Source organism: Aplosporella prunicola (genome assembly GCF_010093885.1).
Source record: "Aplosporella prunicola CBS 121167 unplaced genomic scaffold K452scaffold_146, whole genome shotgun sequence".
NCBI classification, from domain to species: Eukaryota; Fungi; Ascomycota; class Dothideomycetes; order Botryosphaeriales; family Aplosporellaceae; genus Aplosporella; species Aplosporella prunicola.
The window spans coordinates 1-9,876 of record NW_022983674.1 but is presented as its reverse complement, the minus strand read 5'-3'; the positions used below and the strand labels follow the sequence as shown (position 1 = coordinate 9,876).

The window sequence follows — 9,876 nt, the reverse complement described above, 5'->3', positions numbered from 1 at the left end:
GGGGAAATTTGTTGCGTGAGGGAGAGAGGGCCTCGCTCGGGAAAGAACAAACCCCCGCAATGGTATCATCGTCATGGTGAAGGAAGAATGGGGTCGTGCTGCTGCGGAGCAAACAAACTTGCACAAAAAACGCCATTACACCTGCTTGCCTGCGCAAAGCCCGGGACATGATGCGTACGGAAGCGACTGAAGTGCGTTCAGCCAAAGGGAATCCGTTGACCCCGTCAGTGGGAAAGAGGAGGAACAAGGGCGGAAACATTCGATCGAGGCTTAAGGTAGGTTCTTTTCTTTCGTCAAGCCCCCTACAAACTCATCGTCAGCCACTCCCACTCCTGCGGCCCGCTGGAAGCAGAGGGCATGACCCCCTGTCCCATCGAGCCCATCTGGATAGGAGCGTGCGATAGTGACGACTGCGCCAGCGACGGCGCTTGCGCCAGCGGCTTCGGCTCGTTCCTTTTCAGGCTCGGCGCGGGCATCGTCGACTTGCCAGTCGTATCATCCGCGTCGCCCATCTCCGTGTCCTGAATCTGAATCCCGGACTTACTCTGATGCCGCACCCGCTTCGCTTGCGAGTTGGCGCTCCTCGGCGCCGAAGCCGAGAGGCTCGACTGCGCCTTGGGTGGCCCCGGCGCGATAGGCACAACGCCATTCTTGGACGTGTTTGGCGCGTTCATGTTGCTAGCCGTGTTAGCAGCCGTAGCCGTACTCGCTGAACTACTAGGCCCGGCAGTTGACTTGGGGGACTCGGAGTCGGCGCCGTTCGTCTTGCCCGACGTAGGCGTCGTCGCCGGCACCGGAGTCTGCGCGATCGAGTTCTTGCGAGAGCCCTTTTTCGACGAGCGGCTCGTCGAGCCGACGGGCATGGCGTTGCCGCTGCCGCGGTTGCGCTTCTTGATGACGTCCGTCTTGAGCGATAGCGGGCGCACAACGCCATGCAGTTTCAGAAACAGGCCGCACGCGTTGCACAGAGGGTGCCCTTCCGGGTTACGCCTCCACAGGGGCGTCGTCTGCGTGAAGCAGTTGGTGCACGTCGTAGGTACCCCGTTCTGGTCACCCGATTTGGTGCCTCCGGGGCTCGCAGGGCGAGAGGGCGCAGCCGAGTTGAAGCCAGATTCCGGCGGTGAGTTGGGAGACGACTGAGGGCGCTGCTGCTGCGCCGACGCCGCATGGGCCAGGCCAGCCGCGTTAGGCGTCGACGAAGTGCGGGGTATCTTTTGGCGACGTGGATCGTTACCGCGATTCCGAATTTCACTAACAGATGCAGCTGAGCCATGCGTGCGACCCAAGCTGCCGCCTGAGCTCCAATCCTGCGGTGAGGGTACCATCTCGGTTGGGCCGATGGTAACCGTCTTACGTGGGGGCCCTGCTGGGAACCGCGCGGGTGTGGGGTTGAACTGGTTGGACAAATCCGTGTTCCAGTTGAAACCTCCGTTCAAATCCATAGACGGGTCCTCCATAGGCGAGTACCGCGTCTGTATCGGCAGAGTCCGATCAGGAAACGCACCGCCCTCATCCTCTTCGTTGTCAGAGTCAGCACCGAACTGAAATATGTTCTCATGCCGTGACATGTCCATGCTAGGTGACCTTGTCGCCTGAGGAAAGGTAGGATGTATCACGCTGTTCGGATCGACGTGACCAGACTGGTGATATGAGTGCGACGAGAAGGGGGGAGGCGGCCCCGCCGACGACGACGACACGGCACCGAATATCGAGTCGTGCGCGGTCGGGTTGAACATGAACGACGGCTGCATCGAGCTCGAGAGGCTCGACTGCTGGGGCATGTAGCCGCCCATGCGGCCTCGGATGTCGACACCGCTGCTACGGTCAAAGTACATCTGCTCGTTACCTTCGGGGATCGGCTGGGGCGTGGAAACGGTCGACGGGTAGGCAGAGGCGGGAGGAGAGTTGTAGTAGTCGGTCGAGTTGAGAGACGAGGCCATCGAGTGGGGGTTAAACATGGATGAGTAGGGTCCCTGGTTGTTGTGAATCATGGGAGAGCCGACGGGGGAGAAAGTAAAGTTGTTCTGAAAAGGTCCTGCCGAATTTATGATTGGGTCATCGATGTCGAAGGTGTTGAGGTTGAATGAAATTTGAGAGTGGGTGGATTGTGAGGCGTGGTCGAAGGACTGGTGGGCCTGCTGCGGCTGGTCCAGCGAATAGCTATGGAAGCTTGCTTCTGCGTCGGGGTCGTGGGGTATCACGATGCTGTTCAGAGCGGGTACCTGCGGAGAGGCGTCCGGCTTTCTCTTGGGCGGCTACGATTTGTCAATAGGCGAGCACATGGACCACGGTGCAAAAGCGACTCACCCGTCTCTCGTCAATGCTCGTCTTCCGGACGTGACGCTGCACGTAGCCAAACTCATTATCCCTTCCCAGCGCAGGCGGGACCGAGGGCGCCGAGGCGCGAGAGATGTGGAGGGAGCCGTCGTCGAGCTGCGTCTGCTTCCGGATGGGGATTGCGGGGGCGGTTGCGCTCGTCAGGTCGTCGGTGGCGACAGGCGAGTGCGAGATGCCGGCAGGCGAGGCGACGGATGACGGAACGATGAAGTCGTCGAGGTTCATGGGGTCGGCGGCCTTGGCCGCGTCTAGGTCGTGCTGGGCCTGCTTGTCGGCCGACTGACTGCGCAACTGGGCGATGCCGCTGGGAGCCGAGGGCTGCGCGGGCCTGGGTCTGCTGTGGTTATCGGACGAGGTGGATTGCTTCCTCGACAGCCTGGCGGACATGTTTGGTCAACGGGAGCTGCAGAGGCGCGAAGCGACAAGACACTAACCCTCTGCGCTCCATCTCGATGCGCCTCAAGTTCATCGACATCATCCTCCACGTCAGGTTCTCCATGCGCTCCGAGTTTGGCAGCTGCGAGCGCGTCTTGCTGTACAGCTTCCATATCTGCGTGCCCAATGGGTCCTTGCGCTGCATTTCCTCGGGGTCGTCAAAGTCGGCCGCGGCGGCGTCGTTCTTCCAGCTGGGGAAGAAGGTGTCCTGCAGCACGCCGCAGCGGGCGGCCGAGTCGCTGGGCGAAAAGTCCAGCTTGGAGTCGACGGTGCTGGCCGACGTGAGGCTCTGGATGGTCGACGACGAGCCCGACGAGTTTTCGCAGTGGCCCTTGGGGAAGCGGACGTGTTGCGGCGAGGATTGCGTGTGGAGGGAGGGCAGATCGGCCATGGCCCCAATCGCGTCGGCGTCGAAGTCAGCGGCGAAGAGAGAGACGTGCAGGTCTCCCCCACGCTCCCCATGTTGAGCCCCAGACATGATGGAGGTTGCGCACAGCACAGGGTGTGTCAGCGGAAAGGGCGGGAGGATTGTCGGGGGGGAGAAATGGAAGGTATGGCAGCCTCTGCGTGAGGGCTGAAGCGTGCGGCCAGTCGAGAAGAAACCCGTTACGGCGCTCTTCTAATGGGCAGTGACGGGGAGGCCGCTCGGTCGGGGAGCGTTCTTGCTCAGGCTAGCACCGGCCGGCCTGGCAGCCCTTGGTCGGTCGGGCCTTTTGGGGCCCTGGCGCAGGCTTTTGGGCGGGTGGTGTGGTCGCGACGGCGGGATTGGCCTGGCGCCTAGTGTGGGAATGCGAGCAGGGAGCGCCGCGCAGCCTGAGTGCAGCTATATCGACGGATGCAGCATGTGGCGAGGCGGTGGACCGTAGCCGTCGACAGGGTGCGTGCCGCCGCCTGATGTAATCCTCTAGAGTATCTACAGGCTATCTAGAGCATCGCGGGCAGGAGCCTCATCAATTGCTGCTGTGCTCGCACAACCGGCTTCTTCCTAAACATTGGCCCACTTTCTCCCCAAATGTCCCGTAGGTACTCGTAGACTAGCTATCTACCTACTCCTACTAGGTAGACTACTCCGTACCTCGCCCTCGGAAGCCAAGAGCACTCCGCGGGTTGATCGCACCAGACAACGGCCCCCAACTCCTCCAAACCCTGCAATGCTGCGCATCATCCGAATCTGCCAGGGCAACAGGCCGCGTCATGTTCCGTGCCTCGACGTTACCCTTCCGCGCGAGACATCTTGCCTCTCTTGCACCTGCCATGCAGGGTCCTGTTTGAGATCACTTTCGCCCTTGAGGGAAAGACGACGAGATCGTGCCCCACAACACATTTATTTCTCTGCTCATGATCGCCTGGAGCGGTACCGAGTAATCACGGATGATTTGTCAGGCTCGACCAGACGCTGAGATAAGGTTCGGGCAACCGGCATCCTGGGAATGGCAGAGAGAGAGAGTGTGTGGTGAGATGGAGAGAGGGAAAAAGAAGCCAGCCAGCCAGGCGTGAGCCTCGCCCCCCGGTCCTGCACGAGATCTTCCCTGCAGTGCAACGTTTCTGTGGCGGCGGATTTCGAAGGTTGAGAGGGAGGTGGGAGAGAGAGAAGTGGACCTCGCATATCACATGCTAGCCCGGAATGCTACACCACCAATGGCGACGGCCGCAATTAACCACCCCCCCCCCTTCCCACCGCCCCCAGCTGCCCAGCGCGGATGATCCAGCCTCGTACGCGATCTGTCCATACAAGGCCCGTTGTTCGTCATCCTGTCTCTCATCCAGCCACGCGAGCAAGCAACAAGCGGCCTCGTCGCGGTAACGATCCCACCCGTTCCCGGGTTGCGGAGTGGGGGTCATCTCAAGCCACAGTGGGTGAGATCTGCACCTGCGCCAATGCAGCAATGCGCTCGCTTCGGCCTTAGCACTTCAAACCCGAACGGCGCGGGTACCCAAAGCCCTGCAACCTCGCTGCCCGCGCAGCAGCCCTTTTTCTGATTCAAAGGACCGCACCTGTCCTGCTCGCGTGTCCATATTTCCGTATATCCTCACCCCGGGCAATGATTGTCCTGGCGTCGCGCCGAAGATCTCGAGAGAAGGTCATCTATTCCGCACAGATTGGCGCACGCCGTCGCACGCTTGTTGTTGCCGGACGCGGCCGCGCGCGCCCGATCCCGGGGCCTCGCTGGGGCCATAGCCATCGGTATTTCTTTTTTTTACCGTGTCGACTCCAGTCGAGGAGTATCGGGTGTTGGCGACGGTGGGCATGTCCGACATGGCAAAAACGTCGGACGTCGAATGCCGCAAAGGGAAACTCGTGCAGGCCAGCCAACACTGCCTCAGCACGTCCGCCCTCCGTGTCGTTTTGAGAGAGGTGTGGTGGTGGAAAGCCGTTAGTGAGGCAGCCCGCGTTACCGCGTTTGGCGACACGCGAGGGTCCGACCGGCAGTTGGTCCAGGTCAGGTTGCATGAAAGCCGCGGACGACCGTTGCTGGTTGGGCTTTCTCACGGTGACGCCGCGTGCCTCTCCGGCAAGAAGACCGAGCTGCTGTGGAGCAACTCAAGCCGTGTCTCCCTCGTGCCTCTCCACGCAAGTGAGGCGAAGCAGGCGGATTGCGGATTGCGGAATGGCCGGACGGACCCAAGCACGAAGCCAGCGCAGCAGGACCGACTTCTCCCCCACCGCCGCCGTCGCTAGACTCCGTCCATCCTCGCCATGATGCAATGGACCCTCCCTCTGCCCTTCCTCCAGGCCTCCAGCTTTTTTCCGTTTCATTTCTCCATATCCCCAGGTTTTCCGGTAGGGTTCGGGGAGCCGGGCACGCGGCAGTGCCAGTGCCAGCCTCGCAGTCGGTCGGTGCGGTGGCCCAGGCGAGGCGAACTACTTCCCCAGCCCCCCAAAGATTCGAGCCAGCCAGCCGTGCCAGCCAGCAGCAGCAGCGCCGGCACCGTCAGCCCTTTATATCCAAGCCAACGCCACAAGAGCACGCGACAGCTTTGCGAAATTCTCAGCCCTGATAACGCTATCGCTGGCGTGCCTGCCAACGCAGCCCAAGATGCGCGCTGATAAGTCGCTGTTTGGCGTAGCGTCGCAGCACGCCTCGTTGCCTTGTACCCTTCATTATCTCCCCTTCAGCCTCGCGCCCAATGAGCACGCCCAGTTGCGATCACTCCGTGTCGCCTCAGACGCCAGCAAGCCCCGATCCAGGCACTCGGCGACGCGCCTGCAGCCTTACGGAATCTCTGCCCACGGTGATACGAGCTTCGGCTGCTCTTCCGACCCCAGATCCCTAATGAGCTTATCTTCCTCGCCGATGAGCATCGCCGCCCCTGTAATGACGCGCAGCAGCAGCGAGATATCGGACGCACGGCTATCACTTGCATTTGTTTTTACTGATAATCCTGGCCGATTAAGACTAGCTACCCGGCCGGCTGTGGGGATCTGGGGGAAAGGGAGAACCCTTCTCCTGGGCCCTCTGCAAACGGACCATGCGTTTGTTTGGGCGCGGGACCCTTAGTGGTGCGTGGATCTGCCGCCATGCTGCGGAGCGGGAGGCTGCATGGCACACGTGGATGTGGAGCTTGGATTGGGTAGGGGGCGCTTTTTGGCATTTCTTCGTGAAGCATGACATATGGGCGTCATGGCCGCTACTTGACACTAACTCTAGCCCTGCGCTGTCCACTGCTTTTATGATTGTACATGCGCTGCTGGCGTGGAGGTCTTTGATTGGAAAGATGACCGTGCCGTGCGCAGTTGTGCGGTTCCAATCCTTGGTCCTCGCGCAGCTGTGCTGCCTGTGATCCAACCGTAGTATACGAGTGTGTTTGTCCCCAAGTTGAGACCTGTCAAGCTGAAACCGCGTCGCATCCGAGTCTGCTGACAGGAACATGGAGCGGCTGTTGGGAAATAAATGGGGCGCGGCGGGATGGGACGATTGTTGCGGGGACGGCTGGAACAAAGCGATCTCGGGTTGAGCGGGAAGAGGGCAGCGTCGCCAGATTAAATAGGCAGAGACTTTGCTCAAGACGCATTTCTGTCCTGGCTGCTTCCCGACTGGCTGGTTGCGCCGCCGCTAACAGTCTCTTCTCCGAGCACCTTGCTGGCTGCCATGAACCTGCGGAATGACATATCGGTCAGCACCGTCCAGTATAATGCCACCTCGTTATTGCATTGGGCGCCACCTATTGCGACATTTCCGCGGGGAACCTTGCGATGAAGGCAGCACTCACATTCCACCACAGTATCCGCCGAGCCCGCGCATGCTTTCCGCCTGCACGGCAGTCATGCGCAGCAAGTTTTCCATATCGGCAATGTTGGCCGTGAGCTGGGCGAGCTGCGACTGGAGGTGCGAGAGCTGGCGCGGCTTGTTCGAGGAGGGCATAGTGCTCATGCGGGAGCCGGTGCTTTGGGTACGCGGGTGGCTTGACATGCTGACGGGCGTTCAGGAACGGGGCGGGACGAGGGAGAGAAGTTCGAAAAGTGGTGACGGTGGTGGTGGTTGGCGGCGGGCGGGCAATGTTTACCTCGCAGCAGCACCCCGCAACGGCGCCGCGGCGGGACTTGCCGCTCGCTAGATTTAAGCTTCCAGGGCCCGCCGTCATGGTTCTCTTTTTCCCTCTGCCCTCCATCGATCAAACCCACACCGCTGGATTTGCTTCTTCATCGCGCAAAGACTGCACAGAGGCCATGCCGTCGCCCCAGACCATTCGTCGCGTCGCCATCACCGGAGCCGTCGCCTCCGTCACGGCCATGGGAGCTTGGTATGGAGCGGGGCTGAAGACGCAGCAGGACTACCAAGAGGTACGCGTTCCAAACATCAGGAGACTTGTTCGAGGAAGAGAAGGGACGCCGCGCAATGCAGTCTGGGCAAAATTGAGGAACTCGTAACAAGCCATAGTGGAGTCACCTCGCCGTCCGACGTCAAAGCTAACAATGTGATCCGTCGTCTCGCAGGCGCGCCAAGTCGTCTACGAGCTCCCCGTCGAAGAGCGCATCGCCGGGCTGGAAACGAAACGCGCCCGCCTGCTTACCCAGAAGTCGGATCTGGAGGCCAAGATCGCCCAAGTCGAAGCCAAACGCTCTGCGACTGGCGCGTAGCCGAACGCAGCAGCCTGCACACCACCACTACCGAGCGTGGTCACACCACGGTCGGACGACGCGCGCCCGCGTCGGACAAGCCCGGCATCGCGTCGTGGGCGCTCGTAGGGGAGACCTGGCGGCGCCATCATGAGATTGCGTCGTATGTGCTGCTGTTGCTGGACAGAGTGCTTAGGTCGGTGCGCTGCTGAGCCACCACGCTGAGTGCGCGGGAGCGAGCGAGCGGGTACACGAGGCTTCAGACGGCTTTCGCGATGCTCAGCAGGGTGTTGGAGGGTTGTCCACTCTGTACGCTGTAGCGGAGCTCCTCCGAGCGGGTATATCCGGCGACGATGGGTGCAGGGTGCGCGAGCGACGCACAAGCCGGATTGGTGTTTTCCGCATAGGCATCGGATTAAAGTCCTGCTTGCAGGACAGTGGCACAGCGGACCGGACAGGAACGGCAGTCCGCGAGAGGCTTCGCATATTTCTCGGGCCTCTGCGACGGGTCAGGGCGGAAGCAGGTTCTTTGCGACTTGGTGGGATGGGCAGGACGGCGTCCGCTAGAGTGCGCAGTCCCGTCGAGGGCCTCGCTCATGTCCTTTGCACATGCGGGGCATTGCGCTGTTCTTTGCTATCTAAACACCACCAATGCCTGGCCACCGATGCAGCGTTCCAAAAATCATCTCACGTTAGCAATACCAAAGCTTCTTACCGTAACCGCCTGCTATTCCCGTTCAGCCCACTCACTGTCTAGCGCCAACAACTCCGACGTTTCCCTCCCCAAACCGGTAAAGAGTGCAACTGACGTTGCGAACCTCAGCCGGATATACCTACTGATAACTCCGTTCTGACGATCCGAGCACAAGCGTTTAACCACCCAGCCCAGACCAGATCGACAAGGCGACGTAGGCGACGTCTCGATGCTTCAATACAAGAGCATCTTGGCATCAAAACAGTAACTAATTCCCCCACTCATCCCATCACCCCGATAAGCCCGATACCGACGCCGCGCTCAACGATATCCCCCCCATCCCCGCACCGCCAGGCATAGGTAGCGACCTCCCCTCGCACCCTCTCGACCCCATGCCATGCCCGCCTCCGCACTGGGGACTTCGCAGTTCACATGCCGGCACCGTCGTGCTGGGGCGCGGCGCAGCTCAGATCAGCTCAGATCAGCTCAGCACGCATGGAGGCGCAACCAAGGCATGATAAGAAGCCTGCAATAGAAGTGGGAGTTACACCGGCAGTCGCCCAAGCCCATGCCCACCCAGTAGCTGCGGCGCAGCACAACCGACCGCGGATTGTGTGGTCCCCCCGTCGCCCACTCACTCACTACTCACTCCCCCGCTTCCACGACAAAGGCTCCTTTCTTTCGATATCTCTATCATTCATCTTACTTACATCATACAGTTCTTTCTTCTCCTGCAACACACGCATCAGCTGCACCAAGCAAGTAGGCACGCTCACGCACACCCACACGCACAATCACAAGCAATCACAAGCGCACAAGCGCACAGCACAAGGCCTCAACCAAGCAGTGAACGGGGCGTGGTATTCCTCGTCTAGATATATATGTAACAGCGCAGCAAAGCAGCAAGGGAGCTCAAGTCCCCACCCTACTTATGCCTCACTCAGCACACGACGCAGCCCCAAGTCGGGCCCTTGCTCGTAGCATTGTTGGACGGGTCGGGCTTGAATTTACGCATTTTTGGTGTTTGCTGTGTGGTGTGTGGTGTGATGTGTGTGTGTGTGTGTGTGTGTGTGTGTGTGTGTGTGTGTGGGTGTTGAAAACGAATGAATGAAATTAAACGGTGTGTATGGTTGTTTGATGAGAGAGAGCGGAGGAAGGGCTTTATACTTGCACCTGCGCCTGCACCCCCCTTGACATGGCTGTGGCGGCAACTAACCAAGAAAGAAAAAGGAAAGAAAGCAGTTAAGAGATAGCTGCGTACACGCGCTTTGTGTGCGCGCGCTAGAGCGGCTCTGGCCAGACCACAGGCGGGCTGGACTTGTCTGTTTACATGCATACAATACGCAGGACA

The 9,876-nt window shown here is 60.2% G+C and overlaps 4 protein-coding genes across 4 annotated transcripts; 2 read left to right on the top strand and 2 right to left on the bottom strand.

The window, feature by feature from the left end:
• On the bottom strand, positions 1-3,059 carry K452DRAFT_40997 (uncharacterized protein). Its single transcript, XM_033546629.1, has 2 exons — positions 2,308-3,059; positions 1-2,255 (listed from the first exon to the last, which is right to left on the bottom strand). The coding sequence occupies exons 1-2, from the start codon at positions 2,722-2,724 to the stop codon at positions 303-305; spliced, it is 2,370 nt and encodes a 789-aa protein (XP_033390959.1). The 5' UTR covers positions 2,725-3,059; the 3' UTR covers positions 1-302.
• Positions 3,060-6,820: 3,761 nt separating this feature from the next.
• Positions 6,821-7,184, bottom strand: K452DRAFT_196469 (uncharacterized protein; the record flags this gene model as incomplete). Its single annotated transcript, XM_033535960.1, has 2 exons — positions 6,821-6,869; positions 6,985-7,184. Coding segments are annotated over 2 exons (249 nt in total), but the record flags the coding sequence as incomplete, so codon positions are not given.
• A 257-nt stretch (positions 7,185-7,441) lies between these two features.
• K452DRAFT_239736 (uncharacterized protein) lies at positions 7,442-7,852 on the top strand (the record flags this gene model as incomplete). Its single annotated transcript, XM_033537743.1, has 2 exons — positions 7,442-7,561; positions 7,709-7,852. 2 exons carry the CDS (start codon positions 7,442-7,444, stop codon positions 7,850-7,852), a joined length of 264 nt encoding a protein of 87 aa, XP_033390957.1.
• A 1,066-nt stretch (positions 7,853-8,918) lies between these two features.
• Positions 8,919-9,876, top strand: K452DRAFT_293367 (uncharacterized protein). The gene has a single exon (XM_033541551.1). The coding sequence runs from the start codon at positions 8,958-8,960 to the stop codon at positions 9,504-9,506; it is 549 nt and encodes a 182-aa protein (XP_033390956.1). The 5' UTR covers positions 8,919-8,957; the 3' UTR covers positions 9,507-9,876.